Source organism: Nansenia antarctica (assembly GCF_963989245.1).
Source record: "Nansenia antarctica genome assembly, chromosome: 3".
NCBI classification, from domain to species: Eukaryota; Metazoa; Chordata; class Actinopteri; order Argentiniformes; family Microstomatidae; genus Nansenia; species Nansenia antarctica.
In genome coordinates, this window is record NC_137688.1 from 58,585,992 (window position 1) to 58,613,318 (window position 27,327).

The 27,327-nt window shown below is 42.7% G+C and overlaps 1 protein-coding gene across 1 annotated transcript; it reads left to right on the forward strand.

Annotated features, from left to right (window-relative positions):
* Positions 1-5,255: 5,255 nt before the first annotated feature.
* LOC308152671 (bifunctional protein GlmU-like) lies at positions 5,256-9,313 on the forward strand. Its single transcript, XM_080525709.1, has 3 exons — positions 5,256-5,311; positions 7,421-7,606; positions 7,979-9,313. Exons 1-3 carry the CDS (start codon positions 5,309-5,311, stop codon positions 8,228-8,230), a joined length of 441 nt encoding a protein of 146 aa, XP_080381835.1. The 5' UTR covers positions 5,256-5,308; the 3' UTR covers positions 8,231-9,313.
* Positions 9,314-27,327: the final 18,014 nt, after the last annotated feature.

Below are 27,327 nucleotides of genomic sequence, written 5' to 3' on the forward strand. Positions count from 1 at the left end.
GAAGTCCTCCAGGGCGGCGATGCACTGCTCCCTTCTGTCCATCTTCTCTTCAGATGGACCTGCTCCTGCAACTGTGAGGGTTCTCTTCTCCATGGCCCTCCTCCTATACATGTAGCACAGGAAGTCCTCCAGGGCGGCGATGCGCTGCTCCATTCTGTCCATCTTCTCTTCAGATGGACCTGGTCCTGCAGCTGGAAGCCCTTTCCCTGAAAGTACAGGAGTCCACATTGGCCCTGGAAAGGCTGTCCAGGGCTCCTCCTCTTGGTGACCCACAGGTAGATGAGGAAGAGGAAGAGGACCAGGGCGGCCACGCTGAGAAGCAGGGTGGTGCAGCCCAGGTCAGGCATCCAGGTCTCCAGGATGGAGGTTTTGTAGTCCTCCTTGCTCTCCAGCATCTTGTTCAGCTCGTCTGAGGTGATCTCCATTCCTACTCTGGCCCAGGCCGGGTGTTCCAGACTGACCATCTTCTGTGTGGGTGAGGCTGTCTGAAAATGAAGGTCTCTGTGGTTCTAGTAGGTAGTAGTAGTAGTCTTGCTGGGTAGTCTGAGAGGTGTGTGTCCAACAGTGTCCAGGTGACAAGTGAGCCTAGGCCTCACCGCTGCCCCAGACCACCTCAAGGGAGCCATTGTGACGTCATAGGTGCACTATGATGACGTCATAGGCGCAGTATTGTGACGGCATGGGTGTGACGGGTGGTATCTTTAGATGAATCACTGCTCAGCTGTATGGTTCACGTTCATTTATTCTCTGTAGAAAAATATGTACAGTGCATCAACTTGGAGACACGGAACGTGCAGGGTCAACAGTCTAATTTCGAATCAGTGTTTAGAGATAAACTGCACATACAGTAGTCACTCATACTACACAAATTATAACAATAATATGAAACAAAGATCGTATAGTGGTATCAAACAATCAATTGCATATTAACAATAACAACACAATGCATAGAAAAACAGCGCAACTGGAATACACGCATGCACACCATGTGCAACACATGGCTGCAACCTGACTGTTGGCTAGCTGCGAGCGTGGTGCGAACTAGTGAGGTGGAAAATCCAACACACAACACAATACAACACACAACACCACAACAACGGTACACACCACAATGAACACTACAGTATCAAATATAGCAGACCTATACAACATCCATACATTGTTAAGCCTATTTTATATGGTTTCGAATATCTGCTCAATAAAACTTGAGGTGTACTTGATTTAACTTGCTAGGCACGATGAAGGCAGCAGAACAGTGTCATTGAGGTCATCCTGGTCAAATAGATAATACATTAAAAGGTTTTCACCATCGTGAGCGAGACATGGAACATGGGATGTTCCCGCGGGTGTGTGAATGTAAATGAGCCTCAGGTGAAGCGGTTTCACCAAGACATCACGGAGAAGCCATTCCATGGCATGGTCGTCACCAATGCCCTTCAAAGAACACTATAGACAATGTGTATAGCACATCACATTGTGTTACCTAGGGCTTTCAGCACCAGACATCCAGTGAATAGATAATGTTAGAGTCATTGAAATGGCCTAGTAAACTTTATGAAAGTATGAAGCATTTTGGGGGTGAAATGGAGAAGGACTACATGCAACAGAGGGGTGGTTTTTACAGAGCGATACCATTTGTTATTAAATATGCTACTATATTTAAAAAAAACACGGCTGTTAATGGACTATTCGTACAGACGTACATTTAGACAAAAATAAAAATAAAAACTCAAGGTTTATTTAACACACTAAACACAATTCTCTACATTTGGCACATTCTTCCTTTATAAAATCTCTTCACATGGAAAACACTACCATTCAGAATGCTAAACTCAAACCACCAATCACACAATCACACTCCTCATATGGGCACCTATTGCTTTTGAATTAGCAATCATAGCTTTAGCAATAAAAGATGAGCTCTCCTGTGTTGGGGAACAATAGATGCCAACTTTGCAGAGAAAGGTAGAACAGAGGCCTGTGGCCAGACAGAAATGAAAGGCAGGATGCAACCTAATTTTCTTTTTCTTAACAGTATATGCAGAAGGCTTATTTTATTTTGTTCTATTGTTTGTTCTGTATGAAGAACATTTTACAAATCCAACTGTGTTTGCTGAGATATATTGAGTATTTAAGAATAAAAAAACATTCTATTCTTGTATTTGTGTGTTTTATATTTGAATATGAAAACATAACAGTTTATATAACAGGCTACTGTAGGCTATGTATGTAGTGTAACACTGAAAATAATGTAAAGAAAAAGAAAATTAGGCTGCATCCTGCCTTTCGTTTCTGTCTGGCCACAGGACCTCATCGACATCACACCTCTCGCTCTACCTTTCTCTGCAAAGTTGGCATCCATTGTTTTCCAACACAGGAGAGCTCATCTTCTATTGCTAAAGCTATGATTGCTAATTCAAAAGCAATAGGTGTTTGCCCATAGGAGGAGTGTGAGTGTCTGAGTGGTGGTTTGAGTTTTAACATTCTGAATGGTGGTGTTTTCCATGTGAACACAAGAGATTTTAGCAAGGACGGTTGTTCCAAATGTAGAGAATTGTATTTAGTGTTTTGTTAACTGTGTGGTTTAGAGTGGCAAAATGAGTGGTAAGCAAGAAATGTGTTTGTCATTGTGAAGAATTGGTGTGAGATAAAATACACCAGTTTCAGGTTTTGGTCATTGTGTTTGAGGTTCCGATGTTAGTGTTAAAGCGATAGAGAAAAACGGTATTATTTAAATTATTTAAATTATTATTATTTTAAATCTGTTTATTGGGTTTTAGAAATGTTCAGCATAGTCATTCAACCATTCAATTACTCGACATAACAGAACAATCATGAATATGCATCCCATCCCCTACAGCAGAGAACAGCACAGACAAGAAATATCACAATAAACAAGAAAAAAGTAGAATTATCCCCTTACAAAAAGCCTTGTTTGGTGTGGGCTTCAGCCAAACAAGTCATGAACCAGAGCCAAATCTCTGTTGGCTAGCTTCAGCAAGTGGCACCAAAAACAATATGGTCCAACAATACCCAGGATGAGGAGGGGTTTTATGTATGAGACATTTTAGGGGTTACTTCAGACGTGGATATACTCTCTGCTGATTCTGGAGCCCTGTTACCATGGTTTGAAGGCTGTGCTTTGAGGCATCAGCCAAATACTCACCAGAGCTATTAGTAGATGAATTAATGTGTCAGTGCATTGCTTTCTTTATTTGAGAAGCAAGTAATTTGGTTGGTAGAAGCTGCCTCAAACTGAATATTATTGGTGTGACTCACAGAAAGAAAGAAATAGAAAATATAGGGAATCCAGCATTACTTGACTAATAACAGAATGCCTGACACACCAATTGTTCAAAACCATCAGCCTTTATGTTTCTTTTTTTTCAATTGTATTTTATTCCAGCTCGAGGTAAAACTTCAGATACCAAAATCATTATTTGTTTTACCACAGCACCATCTAGTGTCAATTAGGCTATTTTCGTGAAAGAGCCCATGCGACCAGGTTGTGCATAAAGGAGCTCTTTAACCGGCCTATCGTCTGCAGATGCCAAGCTGACCTAGATAACTTAAAACCATGATATAATCATAAAATTCAGTGTCTGAGAATGATCCTACCTAAGTCAAATCAAATCAAATCAAATGTATTACATACAGCTGCAGTATATAGTATAAATATAAATATAATTGTGATTCTAGTAGTAGCAGTAGGCTTATTAGAATGAATTTGGATGAAGAGACATAACTTCTTTGCTTGAATAGGCAACCTCTCTATAGTGGATCCAGCTCATCAACAGTTTGGAGATACAACTGCATGTTTTTCAATAAAACATACACCACCATGTTAATTGCCTTATTGTAAAACTATTCTCAACACATATTAAAATAGGCCGAGCTAATTTCATTATACTCCAAAATCATAAAAATATTAAATTCTTCTCATCTTTATAAAAATATAGTACTAGCATTGTCCATTGTGTTGTAGGCTAAAAGCGAGCAACGGGTTGTAGCTCTAATGTCAAAACGGATATTCTACAGTCAATACAGCCTCAAGGGTCATCAGCGTTCAACCTCTAACCTTTTGAGAGCCACTTTAAATCGTTTCATTCAAGCTTACAACATAGTACAGGTTAGCTTTGGTACATGTCCGTTGCATGTACATGTCTATTGCCCCCCCCCCCCCCTCCCCTGCACACTCAAGACTTAAATTTAGCTTTTTCACTAGTAAGTAAGTAAGTAAAATGTATTTATAGAGCACCTTTCACAGACCAAGGATCACAAAGTGCTTTACATAACAAGGAAAAAGCACAATAAAACAAAATACAAGAGCGAAAGCCACAGCAGACAACAGGTGTACTGTACAAGTAACAGACAACAGGTGTACAAGTAACAGACAACAGGTGTACAACAACATCAACAGGACACAGAAAGACAAGCCCATTGGGGCTATCCCAAAGCCTGTCTATACAAAACAGTCTTTAGCTGTTTTTTAAAAACCTGGACCAAGCTATAGCTAAGCACTATACTGCTTGTTTGCATATACCATATGTATTGTATATACTAGTCTCTAATTATACATCTTACATACAGTATATGCTACATACCTCAAGACCTATTGTCCTTGTTCTGTACATAATACTGTACATATCCTATCATAACTACATATCATATTGATATTCGTCTCATGTATATTCACTTTATTAATTTAGTTATACTCACTGTAATAACTTGAACTGTCTACATTAGCAGGTATTTTGCACTATGCAACTATTTGCACTATCTGGTTAGATGCCAAACTACATTCGTTGTCTCGGAACTTGTACTATGGGCAATGACAATAAAGTTGAATCTAATCTAATCTAATCTGATGGGTCACTACAAACAAGGTCACTTCAAACGATATGCCAGGTGAACAATGTGCTCACATAGGTCCTTTTCTTACTGTGTTGGAATAGCACATTGTCACACTTTAATGACCATTTGAATAATCCACAGAAGGTTGCGAGGTGAAAAAGTCAATGGAGGCCCTCTGCTAAAACGAAGGGAAACCACCTGGCATGTACCCGCCACTGAGAGTGTGGGCACTACTGCTGTCTGACACCAGGTGGCAGTATATATCAATAAATAAGAGCACATTGGTTGAGCTCTTAAAACATCTCTCACTCTGACCGAAGGTTCCGCAATGTATGTGTACAAATCAATGAAAGACAGTTTCGAGTTGAGTGCCACGTGTCACGTGTTTTTACGCGTGCGGCAGCGAATTGGCTGGGACGCGTCTGCAAGCTCGTTCTTCCTAGTGTAGCCTAATATGGTGAGTTGCAATTCATACTGTTTTTACCCAAAGTGTGTTAAACAATTAGTAACCACGTGTTATTAATTGTTTGTACATAACATGTCATTTGTTAAACATCGGCGTTGGTATTTCGATGAATAAACCTGTAATGTACTTCCTGGCGCTCAACAATGCAACAACAATGCAACAATGCAAGGCAACTTAATTTCACCTTCCTCAAGGACGGTGCAAAACCATGTCAAATGTGTCAATGGTTACCTTTTCAATGTCAACAGATGTGTTTGTACATTTGTCTAACTGGGATACAGGATCAGACTCAACGGTGCCAGGCGGCAGTGTGTCCAATAACGCTTATCGTAATATCTAGGCCAGGGAGGATTCGTCTCGTTCCCAGACACTCCGCCCAACAATAGCTTGGGGACGAGGTCAAGGGAGAACAATACCTACACTAAGATATAGTTAACTTAATCAACCCACATCCGCTTTTTGTCGAAACGTTCCGGGTATTTTTCCCCTAGACAAAACGGGCATTCATCGTCTGTTTGAAATGTCCTTGCAAGCGCACTGCACTCAAACCATTGTTCAAATTAAATATTTGGGCTGTCTTGATCAGCAGATTATAGGAGGGTTTATTTGTGATGCTGTACATGAGAGGGGATTTGGGATAGTGACAGAGAGGTACTTCACTGAGGTGCGATAATGATGTGCTTTATAAGTGTGCTGTCATCAGGGCCTGTGCTCACTGCTGCCCTGTGATAATTATGTGATGGAAGGAAGTCCAGAGCTAGGACACATGTTGTCTTTCTATTTTTTTGTGAAGAGGAAGCAAAAACAGTAAATTATTTTTTATTGTCCCCTAGTGCATAGTGTTGTATGTATGGGGATATGGTTATTTGACAAGACGATAATAAAAACATACTAATGCCTCTTCACCAATCATGTGAAAGTTTTTTTCTACAATCACTAATCCATACAGACTCCACCCCTTATCCTCATCTGGATGTTGCATTCTGGGATCTCCTGCTGGGTGAAAGGATAAAACAGTATTCCGGGTGGGAGCTGGTTCCAACGAAGGATTTGCAGAGAGAAAGACAGAGTCCTCCCTTTCCTTTATTGAGATGAGCTGCTTGCCAGGTGGTCTAACCACACATGCATACTCCTTCTGAGGACTGGTTCCCTCACAAGCTGCAACTGTCCTTATTTAAACTACCCATTGGCTTGTGGGTATGCATACTGTTTACCTTGACCTGGACTTTAAATCGTTTTCAAAGAAGTATGGTTTTCTATTGTAAACTCAGGCGAGCAGGTTAACAAGAAGAGTGAACACACTAAAATATTAGGACATGGCACCCGTTGAAGAGTGTACTGTGATGCTTAATTCATTTGCATATAGCAGGGGACCACATGTCTTCACTGCAGGTTATGGGTCAGACTCGTATTTAGTTAACCGTAATGATCCTGTTAAGGATATGAATGGACCACCATCCTAGCGAGTGTGCCTCTCCAGTTCCCCCTCGATCCTTCTCCCCCTCCACCTCCTCTCCCTCTCTCCTTTCGCTCTGTTCCTCTTTACCCAGGATGTGAACTGTGATTAATGGACTTCAAGGGCTCAATGACTCCCAGAACATCATGGCTCAAGCCAGGCCTAGACCAATAGAAACTGAGTCCCAGAGGGAGAGGGGGAGAGGGGGAGCGGTGGTGGCAATGGTTGGATTGAATAAAGTTAGCCGCTTACAATGCTACAGCTGGCCCATGGCCCAGGACCCAGGCTGAAAAGCCAAGCCTCCAGGTGGCCTACCACAGGCCTTTTCAGTGATGAAGCACTCACAGTAAAAGACCACTGACATTAAAAAGACCATTGAGGTGAAACAAGAAAAAAATAAAATAATAATAATAATAATTCTGATAAATATCTCCTTGAGAGATTAAATGAAAATGCTATTCCTGTCTCTTTCTTCAACTCTCTTGTATCTCTCTTAGCATTTCTCTCTCTTCTCACCTTTTGTTTATTACATAGCTACGCGTGTGTCATACAGTATGTGTTTCAGATGCTTTAAACACGTATCTTCGTCTGTAACATTGTCTGTCGACCCTAACTCCCCCCTCTCTCTGGGGTTCCATGCCCAGGCGTCTGCAGGCTCAGCCCTCAGGGTGCACGCGGTCCGCTTTGGCCCAGGACAGGAGCTGCTGGGGTCCCTGCTTGCGTTTGTGGAGGATAGAGGCCTCAAAGCAGCGTTCATCATCACCTGCGTGGGCAGCGTAACCAAGGCAACGCTCAGGCTGGCAAACGCCACTGCAGTGAATACCAATGAGGTACTTGGCAGGGCAGATCTGTTGGCAGCAGTCATGCCTCTAGTGATGTTGCTTGTTATAAATGAAAAGGCAATGATTGCAGTGCCACCATATAACTCATGGGGGTGGGAGTGGAATTAGGTTGTTTGGCATGGGGTCAAAAAGATAGAATGGGCCTTTTAACCCTCTATGTAGCCAAGTTCATGATTGCCATTGTGAGACAAATGATACACACACAGCTTCACATACATTTTCACATTGAAACAGGCACATCATATTGTGCTAGCTTTTATCAGTGTAACACTGCAGTTTTCGTATATGCAGTGAAGTTTTCGTATTACTACGTATATTCAGAAGTGTACTTCTTAGAGTGTCTCCACGTTTCATTGTCAGGTGATTCACCTCCAGGAGCGGTTTGAGATTGTGTCCCTGGTCGGCACGCTGAACAAAGAGGCTCACCTCCACATCTGCTTGGCTGACAAAGACGGGAAGACCGTCGGAGGACATGTGCTCGGAGACCTAGAGGTGTTCACCACGGCTGAGGTGGTCATTGGGGAGGCTGCTGATCTATTCTTTGACAGAGAAATGGACAACCGCACTGGCTTCCCTGAGCTGGTCGTTAAGCCCCGCTCTGAAAAGAACTAGCAGTTGCATATCAGGAGATTGTACCCCAAGAGAATACATTTGATTTCAGATGTTCCGTTTGATCAAAATGACATGTGTAACAGTGTGTACTGTAGATATGACCTAAGATATGACTTTGCCTCCATGTTAAGGAAATAGTCACGGCATTAAAGTGTGTTTCTGGTGAATATTCTTCATGTTTGAGCATAGGATGTCAACCCCCTTAGACCAGACTTATCTATACTCTCTTACCCACAACTTGGCCACCCACTCAAGCCCCCCCCCACACACACACACACACACACACACACACACACACACACACACACACACACATACACAGCCACCACTGGTCAGTGCTCTTCACTAGTAAAGGACCAGATCAGGTTTCGGATGACACTGACAATACAATAAAGATGTTTGTGGTATCATGTCTACAGCTGACAGGAGAGCCAACAAGAGAACCACACCTCCCTATTGTTGTCTCTTTCAGCTTCCACATGTATATGTCGGTTTGGCCCTTTGTCACAGTGGCAGTGAAAGAGATAGGTAAACACACCCATTTCACAGTAATTAAATAGATATTCCTTTCTCCAACCTCCTCTGCTAATGTGTGCCGACGCCTCCCAAATACTGCCCCATAGAGCGCCTTTGTAGGCTAACACTTTCTATGGAGCAGATGACTAATGATGTAACACTGAACAGCTGTGGGACAAACAGTTTCCACACACACACAAAAAAACTCCCCTGAGCAGAGCGACCAATAGGAATACCTCTAGGGGCTGGGCTGTGTTCAGCTAATAGATGTTTAACTAAACCCCGTCTTTTCAAAGGGTCTGACCCCTCGGTTGCAGACACACAATGTGAGAACTCCCTGAGGATTAGTCGTGACCTCCATACAGCCGTAGCCGCCCAGCTGGAGAAAAGAGCCTACCACGGGGCTGTCTGAAGGGGACAGAGGGAGGGAGATGCATGGCTGTGGGAGGGGACGAGGGAGTGCTAACAACGTTTTGATGGAGCAGAGTTCACATAGACAGGCTTTAATTGGACCCATGTCGGCTCAGACGGAAGACAAACTACAGTGGTTTCAGGCCTTCTTCGCCCCATCTTGCCATGTCGAACTGTACAAAGTGTGCGTGTTTGCAAAGTGTGTGCGTGTACTCAAGTCTGTGAGTGAGTGTGTGTGTGTGGGGGGGGGGGGGGGGGGGGGGGGGAGAATGTTGTGGTGTTGTGACACTATGTGCTTTACTGTGACACAGTAAGTGCTCTCTCAATCACTCGCTCTCTCTCTCTGTTCTTTGCTTTTGTGTGTGTGTGTGTGTGACATTAAAAGCATACCTGTTCTGGAAGTACCAACCGAGTGAGCGGTGCATTATGTTGGTACACAGATAAGAGAGTTGATGATGATTCAAAGAGGTGCTAACTGTGGGAACTGTATCACTGAGCACTTCACTGTGTTCACAAATAGCTACTTCCTGAGTTTCCTGAAGTTATTCACACCAAATGCTACACACAACAAGGTGCCTGTAAAGACAAATAGACCATTTTAGCATGTAATAGAGCTCTATGATCGGGAGCTATTATTCACATGAGCTGTTCTGTTAAACTGAAGATTGTATGATCTTGTCTGTCAAACATACTTGTTGTCATTCATCATATCAAATGGAAAGTGATTGAGACAGGGCCCTTTGTTGATAACAGGTCTTATCATAATGGGCTCTGTTTAAGTTAATCAGAAATACAACAGGGAATTGGCAGGGGAACAAAAGATTGGATTATGTGGCCTTGTCTATGCATCCGAGACATCGCAGCGCATTGTCGGCAGGGCTGGTTGAGGTAGATAGACTCAGATTGATCCTAGAGAGAGACAGGGAGGGTAAATGTGTCAATGATGGAAGGTTGAAGCTGAATAATGTGAGGTGGTATTAGTAACTAGCTACGCATGTATTACTAACCCTATAGAATTGTTTCAATTTTTGTAGGAAATATTGGATGCATATTGAATGTTACATGGTGCCATATAGCTCAAACCTTTCATGGCGCTATGTTGTCCTGAATCATGAGAAAGGTGTGTTTTATATGTCATCTGTATTTACTGTAGCTTATGTTGAGAATTAATTCAAACTATGCAGGAGTGTGTCAGTGCATACAGCAGCGTAGCTTTTTGACATTGACGGGGACGCACATACACAGACACACACTCGCTCACGGGGCAGCACTACAGATACATTTTCCCAGTATATGGAAGAGAGACTGAGCCTCTGAGTGCCTATTGAAATGAGCCGGAGCATCATTTACCAGCGGGCTCCCTGTGCTTACAGCTCTGAGGGCACAGTGGAGTGCACCCCTCTCTCTCTCTCACCCAACACAACCCCCGCTTTTGGGAGGAATGCTAATCCTGGCACAATATCACTTTTTTATTTTTATACCAGACATGCCATCGGTGGCAAATGTTCCATTTTGAATGTCCCAAAGGATGTGTCTTTGGTGTTAACTCATGTCATTTTTTGGGGGGGGGGAATATTTAGTGATACTATTCCTAACATCATGTAATGCTGTCATATGAAGGTATGTATTTTCATAAAGAGGTGGCTCAATTTATTTCTCTCATAGGCTTTTTTTTTTATTATCACAGAGATAACATAAAGGTTTCACAGAAATGTCTACCAGAACATGCAGCCTAGACTGACCTAAGAAAAGTTAGTTTTAGTCCTGGAAAACCATTAAGTTAACTATTACAATCATTGATGATATCTCCACCAGGAATGACACTGAACTAATTGTGACTGTGCTTATGTGATTGTGCTTTGTGGAAAGAAGCCAACAGGGCTCGCTGTCTGCAGGGTAGGCAGCACATCAAGAAGAGATGTAAAGCGCTCCCGCAGGATCTTTATGCCTTTGTTTTGATCTGTTTACACAGCATGGTGGCCGAACGCGTTGGTGGTCTGCCCCCTGGGATTGTTTTTATACATACCGCTAAGCAGCTAAGTCCTCTTTTGTGACAAATGAGAAGGCAAGCACAGTGACCCAAAACGGATGTTCTGGATTTGAAAGACATTGTTTGATCTACATGTACATCTAAGATTATCCACAATTCTCTACTTAAATTGTGGCAACATTTTCTATAATAGATATAGGCCTGTTGTCAGGAATGATTCTTTTTAAAATATCGATTGCACATCTGAGAAAAACTGGAATCCCAATGCTGTCTTTTTAGTGGAAGTGCTCAAGGTTGCACAATATCTAGAGAAACAGAGACACAAAGAAACACACACACACACAGCATATGCGGAGGAAGTCATTCTGTTCCCCCACAACAAGAGAATGGAGCAGATAAAACTTGACCTGAGCCTGAGAGGCGGCCAACGAGGCGGCTAGAGGACTAAACGCTTTTGAGAGTATGTCTGTTTTCAGACTACTGCTGAAATGATTCAGCTCCACACCGCATTATGCTCTAATGAAATCTACCTTGACCTAGTGTACCTTTAAAATGATTGGGATAATTGCAGTGGCTGCATTGTGTTAAAATGTAGGTGTTGCCATTCTACAGGATTTACTATGAAATTCTTTTTACAAACCAAACCAAAACAGAGTTTCTGTAATTATTAAAAGCCTCCAAATGATTTTCATGAGTTCAAGGACAGTCACTTGGGCGGTTCCAAGGGGTCGCACGGGGTGGTAGCTGCCACCCCTGAAAAAGGCCTTGCCACCCTAGTTGCCACCCCAGTTGCCATTTAGGAAATTAATAAATAATAAATAAAAAACAAATTGGTGTTGAAAGTTCATTATATCTCTCTATAGTAGTAGTTGGTGTAATCTTCTTTACTCACCAGTTTAGAATTCACTTTGCCCCCCTAAATAAAGAAAGAATGGTTGCGCCCGCCATCCGACCCGGGGAATTTCAAACCCACCAAACAATGTCACCACTGATATCAAACCTTGCATGCCTTTTGACTTGGATGCTGCTGCCGCTGGTGCTAAGTGACAGGATTTCTCATTCGTTTATCGTTGCTCTATGTTTTAAAATCTCTACATGACTGCACCACACGTTTAATTTGCAAGTCAATGTACGTCTCCTCATTCGATAAAGGGCGCTACTACTACATCTATAAATAACAAGCATCAAAAAGCTAACATCAAAGACAAGGGAGCATAATATCAACTGAAGTGTGAGAATGGGGAAAAGTTGGCCATAGCAAACAAGTTCATTGGGGGTTTTGTTGGCGCTAATCTGTTAAACACTAAAATACTCACAACTACTAAATCTTTATGTTATTAAACTAAATTAATGAAGTGACAGACAGCACCCCAGATGCACAGTGAAGTGTTTACCTTTATTGATTTGATCGTTTCATTTGATGAGAAAAACAAGCTGTCAACACCATTGGCTTGATATCCAATACAACGGTACCGTTTGTGTGTGTGTGTGTGTGTGTGTGTGTGTGTGTGTGTGTGTGTGTGTGTGTGTGTGTGTGTGTGTGTGTGGATGGCTTGGCTAAGGGGTATAGGATAGGATGTGTAATATTTGTGGATTGGGTGGATATTTAGTGGTTGTTAATGGATAATTGTGCAATAAATATTTGGGGGTGGAATTATGGCCTAATTGTGGTTCTTGTGTGTTAGAATGTTCTTTGTTGCTTTATTGAGTATGTGGGACTGAGGGGAATTGGATAGTGTAAATATTATAATTCCAAACTAATTGTGGGTGTATGGGTGGGGTGTGGGGCTAAGGGGTGTAGGATAGTTTCATGTGTAATGATAGTGTGAAAAACTAAGTGTGGGTGTGTGGGTGGATGGGGTGGTGCTTTTGGGCTATGGGGAATAGTATAGTTTCATGTGTAATGATTGTGTAAATATTGTAATTCCAACCTAATTGTGGGTGGGTTAGTGGATGTGGCTAAGGGGTGTAGGATATTACATGTGTAATGATTGTGTATTATCATTCCAAACTGTGTGTGTGTGTGTGTGTGTGTGGATGTGTTGGCTAAGGGTTATAGGATAGGATGTGTAATATGTGTGGATTAAGTGGATATTTTTAGTGGTTGTTAATAGATAAACGTGCAATACATTTTTGGGGGTGAAATTATGGCCCAATTGTGGTTCTTGTGTTGCTTTATTGAGTATGTGCTTTATTGAGTATGTGTGGAACTGAGGTGTATAGGAATGTGTAAATATTATAATTCCAAACTAACTGTGGGTTTGTGAATGAGTAGGATAGTGGTGTGGGGATAGGCTAAGGGATGTAGGATAGTTACATGTGTAATAATAGTGTATTACAGTATACGGCTGTGGCAAAGGAGGGAGAGCCGGCGTCTAATGATCGTAAGGTTGGCAGATCGGTGGTTCGAGCCCCGGCTGGCCACATGTCTAAGTGTCCCTGGGCAAGACACTGAACCCCAAATTACTGCCAATGAGCGGGCCGGCGGCTTGCATGGTAGCTTGCCGCCATTGGTGTGTGAATGTGTGTGTGAATGGGTTAATGAGAGGCCGTTGTAAAGCGCTTTGGAATAAGCCAGTCCATTTACCATTAAATTGTAGGTGGGTGAATGGGTGGTTTGTGGGGCTAAGGGGCATCGGATAGTTAAAACTTGAATAATGGTATATGTTTGACCCCGCCCCGCCTCTGCCATCCCATTTAAAACATCCTAGAACCGCCACTGGGACTCATGATCAAGGTAATGTACTGCTGTACAGTTTGCTGTGAATGTAATGTCTATGTAAATCACACAGCTTGATAACAGAAAAATATTTGGGCCAGATCTATTGAAGCCTTTATATGCATGAGAAGTTGGCACCTGTTATGTGTTCCTTCAAAATCATACAGTTTTCCTTGATTTTTTGTCTTACGTTATCATAACCAACGGTATAATTACTCCATTACAGGACTAATTACTCCATTCTTTATCTTTTTGTTGTACTGCATTGAATTTAACACACACACACAATCAACAGGTACATACGTTAAATGTATGCCAACACAAATCTGTCCCAATGTCACATTAGCACACTTGTGTGCTCTGAAATGTAAAAGTCATCAGTGTTTCCATTCTCATCACTAGTTGATGGATCATCCCCCTCCATCTAATTTTATCGCTTCCGCAATCATTGCCCAGTCCTGCGCACACACAATGATCTGTTTCTGTCGGACAAAGAGTGGCTTTGCCTCTGCATACCCTAAACAATAACATTCAGTCTCTCTTAATGCGGATGGATAAATAAATAGTCATCTGGGAACAATCCTTCTTTGTGTTGTTCTATTATAATTTATCCACACTGACACCATTAAGCATAGGGTTTATTGGTTCTGTCATTCAATACCCCACCAAAAATGAATGTATCTCCTTCAGTGTGTCCTCATTTTATGTCTGTATCGGTTTCTAAAAAAGGGACAATTCTTCCCTCCTGAATACACAGTCGTGCTAATGAATCTTTTAAGAGCATCATTACATTTGAAGGATCTCTCATTCATTCATAGCCAGGACTGCAAAATCTCAGCAATAACCCCCTTTTCCGGTTCCATGACAGCAGTGGCTGTCCTATCAGTGGGTAGTGGTGGTCTAGTGGATAGTGAGTTGGACTTGTGATCGGAAGGTTGTGAGTTCAAATCCCGCCTGAAACCACACCATTACTAGTGTGCCCTTGAGTAAGGCACTTAGCCCTCAGTTACTCCAGGGAAAATGTCCCTGTAATTCGTAATTGTAAATCCCTTCGGATTAAAAGCGTCTGCTAAATGGCAAAATTTAAAAAATAAAAAAAATAAAAAAAATAAAAGATGACTAGAGTTGAGGCTTTGAGAGAGGGGGTCAAAATAATTGGCAGGTGGATGCATATCAGAATAATCTTGTCTGTTGTATGTACCTACTGTCTGGTGCAGAAATGTTCTTTGACAGTGGTTCCAGTCTCCCTGAGGTTCTACTCACTTCCACATTCAATTGAAATAGGAGACTTGTGTTAGTTCCTCTGTATAGAATACGTGATGATTCTGAAACAGGAAAAGCATGTTGTTTGATTATTTTGTTTGTTAGTACGGCACATACTTCTCCTCAAAGAAGACCATAACTTCTTCATACGGCAAAGCAGATTTGTGTATGTGTACTGTATGCACGTGTGCGTGGTGCGGAGGAGAGAAATCAGCCCCCCTCACGATGCTGGTGTATTCTCATTAGTGACTTTCTCCCATTGAGAGTGAGTCACATTGGCAGTGTAATGAGACGTTTGACAGTAAGGGACACTGGCTGCTCTCGCTTCCCTGCCTCCCTGTGTGTCCTTACAGACCTGTCATAAGAAGTCTCTGATTTGGCTGTGACAGCTGAGAACAAGCGAACACACAAGCCAATATACGTCCTTTCACAGGGATACGGCAGCCCCCCTGGGGAGTTAACACTGATTGGCCACAACTATTGCAGCTTTCATGTTAAAGCCAAAGTTCCCAAAGCTAATGACTGCGTCGTCTCTGCATGGGGCATAGCTCGACTCATGTCTGAAATTAGCTATTAGGACAGAAATTGTTACGGTGGGTAGCTCAGTTTAGGGATGTTAGTAAGTTAGGTTTTTTTGCACTTTACTGTGTGGATCACAAGGATTCCATACTGATTAGGCCTGTTAGGAAAAAGCTGGTAAAAGCTGTGTGTTGTGTGAGCTTTCATATCTACGCTTAACAACCTAGATAATAACAGAGGATGGAGCCTGTCACTCAGGAATGCCTGTTTGCATCTGTCCATGAACATGAACACACCTTAACAAAGGGCTACAGACTACACTATAGAATAGAATAGAAATTAATGTTGGGCACAGTCCTCCTTAAATGCAGACAACCAACATTTCAGTATGAAATAGTTAAGGAGGGTACAATGTCCATCAAGGCCGCCTGACCTGCGAAAATAAAGGGCACTTAGTGAAGAAAGGGGCCATTACAGCAAGGATAGACAGAAGAGCAAACAGCCAAATCTGAGGCCTGAAAGGATCCTGCCATTCAAGAGACATAATGATAAAGACAGAATGTAGAACATGCATTATTATGTGGCCCTGTTGAGTTTCATCCTTCTGCATTGTATGTGTTTCTTATTCCATATCTCTTGGAATAATTGGGTCATGGAAAAGCAAAGACCTAGTCCTAGAGAACTCCACTTCGAAATGTGTGTAGCCAGCTAGAATGTAAGAAAGAATGTGGGAGCAACAGTAGCCAACATTGATACAGTACTTTAATAACTCCATAGCAATAACGCAGTAGCAAGAGGCCAACTATGGAGGATGATTGAAATACAATACACATCGAAATGCAATGCTTGTGTAACAATAAATACAATGCAAAGATACTGAATAGTTGTGCCAAAATGAAAATAATACAGCTGAGATGTGTATATTGTATTTTGCTACTTCCGCGGTGCGTGTCTCAAATAGCAGGTTTTTTGTTCTACAGGTTTTCAGAGATGTGCTTATCGAGAACTATTGATGTCTTGATGCCTTGCTGTCCCTATTTTCCCCTCTTTCACCTCTGTCTCTTTACCACTTTCATTAACTTAATTAAGATATCACCGGGGGGGGGGGGAATACTACCGTTCTTTAATACGGAGCTGCAGCCCTATCGTTGTATATTGAGCCCTATATCGTTGTATATTGAGTTTGATAATGGCCATCAATAATATAATGTTTCATTTGACTTCATTATGAATTGTTCTGGGTTCAGTCTCTGCTGTCATCCATCCTTAATGAGCGGTTAGAAAAATGAAACGAAAAATAACGCAGTCACGCGCACGCGCGCACACACACACACACACACACACACACACACACACACACACACACACAGGAGGAAGATAATCATTAGAATGATTAGATGTTGATGCTAGAAGAACGCACCAAGATGACGATACTTAGAAACCAGTACCTCGTCTTTGAAGTCCAGTTTCACAGTCAAGTTTTGGGTTCATTAAAATCTCTCCCTCAAACTGATTTGTTGTAGGCTACAGCCCGCAGTTTCGTTAGTTGTATATATATTGCCAGATGGGGCGGGTTACCGATTTAGCTGTAAGTTATAAACTGGTTAGACTGTAATTGTCAATCCCATCTGGCAACCCTGAGAGTCAGGGGTGTACCAACATTCAAATACGCCTGTCGTGTTCAATTTTTCTCCGATTTCAATGTATGACACATCATTTGAAAGCTTACAATCTGTAGTTTAAGCACATGCAAAACACTGAAAAATGACTTTGCCTTCTGGTTGCACATTTCACCAGACCGCATCACCTGTGTGTTACCTCATTGCTCGCCTTCGCTAGTTGCCTAATTTTCCCAGCATGCAACGCGTTTTGATCACGTGTGCCAGCATCTATAAGTAGACGCGCACAAAGACAGGGAGAGCAGCAGAGAGTGGTGCATGTTTTAATATTTCACAATCTTGCCAACGACATGTCATTTCACGCGACACAATGTTTTTATGGCAAGAGAGAAGCCGAAATCAGACAGGGAGACACAGAAAGAAGCAAAGAGACCGGTTTTTTTTTTTTTGGGGGGGGGGGTTTGCAATCCTGCCAACGACATGTAATTTCACGGCACACAATGTGGCGAGAGAGAGGGCGAAATCACTGGAAAAATACTGCCCTTCACCTGATGTTAACATATAATTATAGTCTACGTGGGGTTGCTGCTTTGAAAAAATTGTTGATTTAAAATATATATATATATATATATATATATATATATATACAGTATATATATATATTTACAGATGTAGACATTGAAACTGTAGTCTGTGTTGCTGTTAGATAATTTTCACGTCGGCCTCGCGCTGAAAAACACGCGTTGTGGGTTCTTTGACAAAGAGGGGTGAGACAAGGGGGACTGTTTGGGGGGACTGTCTTAGCCCCCTGCTGTTCGCTATAAATATTGAACCCCTGGCAGCGTCCATAAGACAGAATGAGGAAATAAAAGGCATAAAAGACATGGGAAACAAGGAGCACAAGATTTCCCTTTATGCAGATGATATTCTGACTTATGTAAGTCCTTTCGATCCCTGCGCTGATAGATACCATAAAGAAATAGAGGCAATGATGTTGGTTGGACATTGGCCAAATCAATTGTCAGGTAAGCTTGACTTCCACTGGTCGCAGGGATTTAAATACTTATTTAAAGGGAATTATTATAACAACAGACTTATCGAAATTGTTTAAAGCCAACTATGGGAAATTGATGGGCCACATAAAAGAGGACCTTGCAAGATGGGAAATCCTACCACTCTCCTTGATAGGAAGAATAGAAAGTATAAGAATGAATTTTTTACCAAGGTTGCTATTCCTCTTCCAATCACTACCTATTTATGTTCCTGTTTCCACCTTCTCTGTATTGGATAAATGGTTGTCCAGGTTCATTTGGCAAGGCAAACGACCCAGACTTAAATTTAAAAGACTACTCTGCACAAAAGAAAGAGGAGGTCTGGACCTACCTAGCCTGAAAAAATACTACTGGGCAGCCCAACTCAGAGCAATGATTGCATGGATATCCCAAGACACTGACACTATATGGGTGGGAATGGAGCAGAGTGAATGCCCAAATGTACCTTTACATTCAATACCATTCTTAAACCAAGACATATGGGGGGAAAAGAAAATTACAAATGTATGGAGCAAAAACTCTTTACAAATATGGTCAATTGTGAGAAAAAAGCTACAACTTCCCATGGCCACTTCCAGAGCTATAATGATAGCAAACAACTGTGAGTTTCCTCCAGCTAGGTTAGACAAGGGATTCCTGAAATGGAAGGAAAGGGGTTTAGTGGTTCTGGACCAGCTATTCGACAAAGCAGTCCTCAAATCATTTGAACAACTCAAAGAGGAATATGACTTACCAAATCAAGACTTCTATAGATACTTGCAAATTAGACACTATTTACAAAATCACCAAGAATGGGAACAGCTCTGCTCATTACCAACACAACTAGAACACCTCTTTATATTAACAACTAAAGGAACAGTGAAGATAAAGTTCATATCACGTATCTACAACAGTGGCGGGCGGTGCATTTCACACCTAGGCCTTCAGTGATGTCCGACACATTCCTACCTGAATTATTCTACCTCTTAATACCATCGTTATGACGCCATGGCTCTAGAAACTAGACAGAAACACAGTATAACCGGGCGTTGCATCACCTTAACATAGTCAGACAAGTACAACAGAGTTATATTAATATTTCCGAAGCATTTTTAATCAATAAATCCGCATTTACAATGAAGAGTGTTAAACTAACATCTTTAAGATCGCTACATTACCCACGTCTGTCGTCTCGTCCACCATAATAGCGACAAAGGGTGCCTTTTTAATCTCCATTTTGATCTCTTCTTCCATCACTTCAGCAATAGCAAAAATCAGGTCGTTTTGTATTTTGCCTGACGTCCCAGTAAACACTTTGTTTGTGGACAGGTGGTAATGTAAATCTGGGTTGTTTTCAGCCAGAAAAGAAAGAAGCTCAACGTAGTTTCCTCTGTTTGTGGACTTGGCGCTTTCATTGTGTCCCCTAAATGAAAGTTATTGTTTACCCAAAAACAGGACACAATCGATCAGTATTATCGATCAGTCAACGAAAGCTTTCGTTGTGAGGCTCCGTTTCCCTGCGCACTTTCAAAAGTTTCACATCTACCGGCATAGTTACGCATCTCAATAGTGAATATCAATAGTGCGTATCAATAGTGCGTATCAATAGTGCGTATCCAATCAAAAGACGTGCTGGGTGCTGACATCATTGAGCCTTACAGCAGGCGCCGTTGTTGCTTTTGCTCGCATCTACGTAGGTTTACTAGGTACGCCACAGGTTTTCTCGTTCCAACGTTAAGTTACAGGTCGTATCCGCGGCACCGTTTAATGTGCAGGCGGGCAGATTTTTGAGCCCCCTAGCAACACATTTTGATTGGATAAAAGCTCTAACATAAAGGCCAGCCCTCCAAATCTCAATCGGAGACTGGAAGCAGCGCAACCAAGAGGAAAGCTATGAAATGAAGAGAATAGACTATGGGGAATCATTAATACATATTTGTGGAAAATATATATTAAAATAAAATGTATATTCTGATGATGTTTAGGCCAGCAGAGAAGGCCTTGCTGGCCCTGACGGCACACCACTGATCTACAAGATATTGCATCAAGAGTTAAAAGAAGATAACCGGCCCGGGTTGGCTCGGCTCGGCTCGGCTCGCATTTGAACAGTTCCGGGTACGAGACGTTTTCCACTATACACAAGATACCATAAACGAGTAGGAGGAGTAGGAGATAGTAGGCGGAGTTACGCGTCATAACAGCGCTTCACTGTAATAAGTGCCGCTATACAGTTCAACGGGGGGAAATGCGATAAGAATTATGTCAAAATGCAGCATTATCATGCACAGATCAGCCTTAAAACATGTAACGTTAAGTGCCTGTTACTTGCCGCTTTCAGGTCTAGTAGACTAGTTTAGATCTCGCAACCAGGGAAATGCCGACATGAAATGCCGACACGATTCTATTTTTATTTCTCCTGACACGTTGAGCACTGTGCTTTTTTTTGTTGGTGAACTACCGTAATAAGCCTAAAAACTGTTCAAAAAGAACTTTCAGTTCTAATAGTTTAGATCTCGCAACCAGGGAAACGCCGACTGTTAAAGGGAGCAAGACGCGAATCTACCGGCATTTGACTGCCGCTGGACTGAGGAACAGCATAGGCACAGGACATCGCCATAATAGCGATTTTTTTTGGTTATGCTTGTTGTAAATAAAAGTTCTATGATGCATTGAAATGACATTAAACTAAGATAATACGATGGTTAGCATAATTTTTCTAATCTTTATTAATAAGTTATTACAGAAACAGTAAGTGACATTTTCCGAGAGGGAAATCTGTTGTGGTATTTAAAAATGGCGGTAAGCGAAGAAATCTATGAACATGGGATGACGATTTCCATTGACCAATCAACGGTGTGCAGCGTCACACGTCACACGCAGCCTGGCAAAAAGGTACCTTTCGGCCCTGTAGTTCCTGCTCGTGAAGGGTAGCTAAAGAACCGAGCCGAGCCGAGCCGAGCCGACCCGGGCCGACAAATGGAAAAGCGCCAAAGAAGCAGGCCTGCCCGGGCTGGCCTTGTAGTGGAAAAGCGCCACAATAGTCCAAATTGGAAGGAATTTGGATGGAAAATTTAAATTAGATACTTTTACACTCCACTTATAACATCGAAATGGAGCACCACCTCAGATCATTGCTGGAGATGACATGGTTGAAGATCACACACATATATTTTGGGACTGCCCAAAGATATTAGAATACTGGCAAAATATACAAAGATAAATTTAAAAATGTCTCTCTATAGATCTACCTCTAGAACCATCACATTTCATATTAGGGATACTCCCAGCTGATCTCGAAGAAAACAGCCAAACATACCAACTGAGAATCCTTCTCTTAATAGCTAACAAGGTAATCACAGCCTCCTGGCTGAAGCCACACCCCCCAAGAGTTATACAATGGAGGGAAAGAATCCAACATGTTTACAACATGGAACGTACAACAGCACTATTGAAATTAAAATTAGACACATTCCTTAATAGATGGTCATCCATTGCACTACATTTTCATTTGATCTGACTTGGTTTTTGTGTGTGTTTTTTTCCCTTTCTTTTCTCTTACCATTGTTGGTTGTTGCTGTTGTCACACTGCTGTTGTTGTTGATAATGGTGATAAAGATTATGTTTATTGGCTGTTGTGGTTGTTAATGCCAGCGATGAAAATTAGGGATTCTTTTTATTTATTTAGTTATTTTACTTTATTGTTATTATTTATTTTTAAGAAAGATATTCATGGACTGTTATTATTTTGCGACTTACCCGTGACACCTTTATGTAACATCAATATGTTGTGACATATTGTTTGACTGCACTTGATAAAAGAAAATGATAATAAAAATGTAAAGTAAAAAAAAAAAGAATAACACGCGTTGAATAGGCGAGCCTTCTATTCTCGAGCAGCAGCAGTCGGCGTGAGTCGCCGGTGAAAGTGCCTCTCATGCAGCCGGTGGGGCTGCTACAACCTGTTAGAATGGGCGCCTGACGCATCCAGTGTAATTTGGGCCTTAGACTCGTATGTGAGTAAGCAGTGTAAGCGGCTCTCCCTCTCTCCATCGTGAGGAGGAGGAAAAAAGGCACCAAACTCACAGGTTAGAACGCAACACAGCTTTTGTCTGATCACCGGATATGATCAAACAATCTGCCCGTGTCGACAGAGCACATAAATCACTCACTCGCTTATCCGTAGTCAAGGCGAGGAGTAGGCTTGTCTTGAGAGACAGCAAGCGTAGAAACGCAATATCAATGGGTTCGAACGGGGGCTCGCACAGAGCTAGCACAATCAGTATGTTAGCGTCCTGGGAGGGGGTCTAAGCCTATACACTCGAATCAAAAAACACTTCACTAGCGAATGACTGAACAAAGTGGGCTCCCGACCAACATCTCCATCAGCTCCAGAAACCATGGGGCGGTCGGGGTCTATAAGAATTAACTCCAGCCTCTCCGATCTCACTCGTACCAACAGTGGGAGGATAGATGCCAGGGGTAGAAATGCATATAACAGGACCCTCGGCCATGGGTGGTGTGCGAATGCATCGACTCCCAATGGCGGCTTGTCCTGTTCGCGCAGAGAGAACCAAAGGCGACACTGCACATTGGTTCGTGACGCAAACAGATCCATTTTCGCCTGGGGCCTCCCCGTGATAACAGACCGGCTCCTTCATTGAGCAGACCAGGGATGTGGAGAGCTTTCAATGAACTCAGGTGTGTGACAGCCCACAGCCATGCTGTTGCTAGGCGATGAAGTGATGATGAGTGGAATAAAAAAAAAAATCCACAAGCCAACTTTGCAGTCAAGGAGGTTGACTCTTTCGCGGGCAATGGGGTTAAAAACGGTCATGTGCATGCAATAGTGTTAGAATTTCTGATACAAGCTACTTGCCTCATAGGCGCCACTTTTCTGATCGGACAACTGAAGGAGGAATTCATTAATACATACTGATTTATTTATTTTTCTCTTAAATAAAGTGCAGTAGGAAGTTCACTTGTCCAAACATAAAATTTACTTGTCCCGGACAAGCGGACAAGCCTTAATGTCGAGCCCTGCAAGTAGAGTTGTCAGTGCTTGGTGGTCGGTAATGAGGTAAAAATATCGACCCCACAGGTAGATCCTCCACTTTTCAACTGCCCACACGTAAGCTAAGGCTTCTTTTTCAACTGTGGAGTATTTTCTCTCGGCAGATGAAATGGTAAATGGACTGCACTTATATAGCGCTTTTTTTGCTGCTCCAAAGAGCTTTACAACGGCCTCTCATTCACCAATTAACACACACATTCATACACCAATGGCGGCAAGCTGCCATGCAAGGCGCTGGCCCGCTCACTGGGAGCAATTTTGGGGTTCAGTGTCTTGCCCAAGGACACTTCGACATGTGGCCAGCCGGGGCTCGAACCGCCGATCTGCCAACCTTGTGATCATTAGGCACGACTCTACCAGTCTACCTCCTGCGCCACAGCCGCCCCAGATGAAAGGGTACGGGAAGCGAACGCAATAGGGCGCTCGGTGTTGTCAGACTCTATCTGTGTTAATACTGCACCAAGGCTGTAGTCTGATGCATCAGTAGACGCTAAACTAGGCAGGGCAGGATTTAAAAGTGTTTGGCTACTCGCTAAAACCGTCTTTAATGCATTGAAACTCTTTTCAGCGTCCTCACTCCAAATTAGTTTGAGTCTGGTCCTGCCCTCAGTAGTTTTCTAAGCGGCTCAACAATGGTGGCATAGTTTGGAATTAATTTAGTAAACCAACTAGCAAGGCCTAAGAAGGAGCCTAGGGCAACCATGTCCTGCAGGGCAGGTGCATCTCTCAAGGCTGTGATAGAATCAGGGTTTGGGCTAAGTCCATCTTTGGAGATCACATGTCCTAGGAACAGAATACTGGCCTGGTTGAATACGCACTTCTGCATGTTCAGCTGGAGACCGGTGTCGGTAAGGCGACCTCGTAGGTTTGCATTATGTTCCATTTTATCCTTCACCACATCATGATAGTTCTGGCAACCTGGTCGTCCGTCCAGGATTGTTTTCACCATTTTCTGGAATGCACTCGGCGCGGAGGCAAGTCCAAAAGGAACTCTGGTATACCTGAATAGTCCTTTGTGTGTGATAAATGTAGTAAGGTTTCTACTCTGTGGATGTAAAGGCAACTGGTAGTATGCTGAGGCAAGGTCACACTGAGAGAACACTGTAGCCCCTCTCATTTCTGTAAACAAGTCTCCATATGCGGCAAAGGATAACTATCCATGACGACTGACTTATTGGGCTCTCTCAAGTCAACACACATGCAGATTCCACCTGATTTCCTATGTCTAACCACAATAGGCGATACCCAGGGCAATGCATCACCCCTGACTGCAGTAGATTCTGTATCTCAGCTGACACTTCTTCACGTACTCTTAGGGGTAGTGTACGTAACTTCTGCTGTATCGGTTTCTCGTCGTTTTTTACCTCATTTGAATCCTCTTACGCATCCCACCAGTTAAGATGTAATGGGGTGGCCTGTGGTGGTCCAGTGGTCAAGCACTACGGTCTAAAATGCTCACCTATGCCCATGTCAGCATGGGTTCGAATCCGGCCCATGCCCTGCTGACTTGTCTTCTCTCCTTACTTTCCTGTCTGTCCAATAAAATGAAAAATATGAGTGGGAATGCCCCACTCAGAAAAAATAACTTTAAAAAGATGTCATGGGAGCAGAGTGTGTCTCTCGCACTGGCGTCATCTCCAATAATATGACAGTTAAGTGATTTTATCAGGTCCATCACTAACAACGGGGATCCACTTTTGACTATGTAGAATGTTGCAGGAGCGGACACACCGTCCCATGAGGCAGAGGCAGAAAGGCACCCTATTACTGGCAGGGGTTCTCTTGAGGTAACTACTCTAACACGAGACTCAGTCAACTTGCAATCAGTAAAGTGTTTATGGTACAGTGATGTGCAGTGAGGTCTATGGTTGGGGAGGCACTGGCGGAGAGACAGATTTACACATATGAACCTCATAGAGGTAGTGTAAATTCACCATTCAATTGGCAGGTTGCACAATGACTATTGGTTTGGCGACTTTCGGCGTTTGTTTCATATTTCATATCAGCATTATTTACAACACACGCATACTGGTAAGTTCAAGCTCATTCAACACCCAAAATGTTGAAAGTCCCTCAACTGTTTTATAAAACATTTTACACTTTGCCTAATGCAAGAGTACCAGGTTCAATTTGTGTGCATAACAATGCGTAAACGTGGCTCCAGGTACCTTTTCTTTAATAACTGTAAATCCTCCACTGCTCCAGTCACCCACGGTGTCCCCCAGGGTTCAGTGCTAGGCCCCCTCCTCTTCATCCGTTACATCCTTCCCCTTGGACAGGTCCTCCGCCGCCACGGCATCGCTTCCACTGCTATGCCGATGACACCCAACTCTACCTCTCCTCCAAAACCATCTCCCCTAACACCCACTCCACTCTCACTACCTGCCTCAACGACATAAAATCATGGATGCAACTGAATTTTCTGAAACTCAACTGCAATAAATCGGAAAACCTCATCATCCCTCACCCGTTCCACCCAGACATTCTCACTCATCGATGGCTTCACCGTAACCCCCTCCAACCACGTCCGCAACCTTCCCCATGCCAACCAGGTCACTAAATCTGCTTTTTTCCACCTCAGGAACATTGCCCGCATCCGACCCTCCCTGTCCTTTTCCGCTGCTGAAACACTCATCCACGCCTTCATAACTTCCCGACTCGACTACTGCAACAGCATCCTCTACGGTTTGTCTAATAACATCCTAAACAAATTCCAATACGTCCAGAACTCTGCTGCCCGTCTGCCCACCTCCACTCGCCGCCGTGACCACATCACCCCTGTCCTCCAAAACCTACACTGGCTCCCGGTAAAATACAGGATCCAATTCAAAATCCTACTCACCACTTATAAAGCCATCAACAATCTGGCCCCCTCCTACCTTGCCGACCTCGTCCTCCTCCACACCCCCTCCCGTTGCCTCAGGTTTGACGACCAAACCACCCTCAAGACCACCAGGACCAAGCTCCGGACCTGGGGTGATAGGGCCTTTTCAGCCGCAGCCCCATCCCTCTGGAACGCCCTCACCAACCACATCAGACAGGCCAACACCTTCCCAACATTTAAACAGGCCCTCAAAACACACCTCTTCAAGCTTGCCTTCACCAGTTAAACCTCTCCCACTCACCTCCCCATGTGAGCACAACCTTAATTAGGCCCCTATACTTTATATTTATTTATTTATTTATTATTACTACTCAATCTTTTCAAGCGTCTTTGAGTGTCTAGAAAAGCGCTATATAATGTATTATTATTATTATTATTATTATTATTATTATTATTATTTTCTTGTGCTGCACCCGATCTGATGCCATTACAGAGCTGGGATAAGTCTGAGCTACCAGCTTTTCAACGCAGTTGTATTTCCCCAACACTCCCAAAACATAATCAGCAATAGCCGGTGCTCGTCTGTCATCGCTCACATCATCAAATCCCAAGAATGCCTCCCTCACCTGACTTTTAGCTACATAACGCAAAATTACAGAGACCTGGGCTTTGTTTGTGACATCCGTTGTCTCATCTACTTCAACTGCAACAAACAGGGCTGCATTAATCTCCTCTTTGATATAATTTCTAATTACATCACCGACTGCTTCAATTAAATCATTCTGTATTCTGTTTGATGAGCCCGAAAACACAGTGGATGTCTCCAAATGTCTAGCAAACTTTTTATCTTTCTCAGCAAAAGCATGTAATAGCTCATACATAATTGCCACGATCAGAAGAGTTTGCTGTCTCATCATTACCACGAAATGTTAATTCCTGTTTGGCTAGGAAACAGGTCACATTAATAAGGTCTTTTAAAATCTCACAGGTTCTCCTTTACCCTAGCATTGTGGAGGCTGACATCTCCGCTGCTCATTAAAAGTCAGATCTATCCTTGAAGTTACTAAAGTTCCCTTCGATTGAGCTTGAAGTAGGTCCTTAAGCTCAGGCATTGACATATACAAGCCCTGGCAG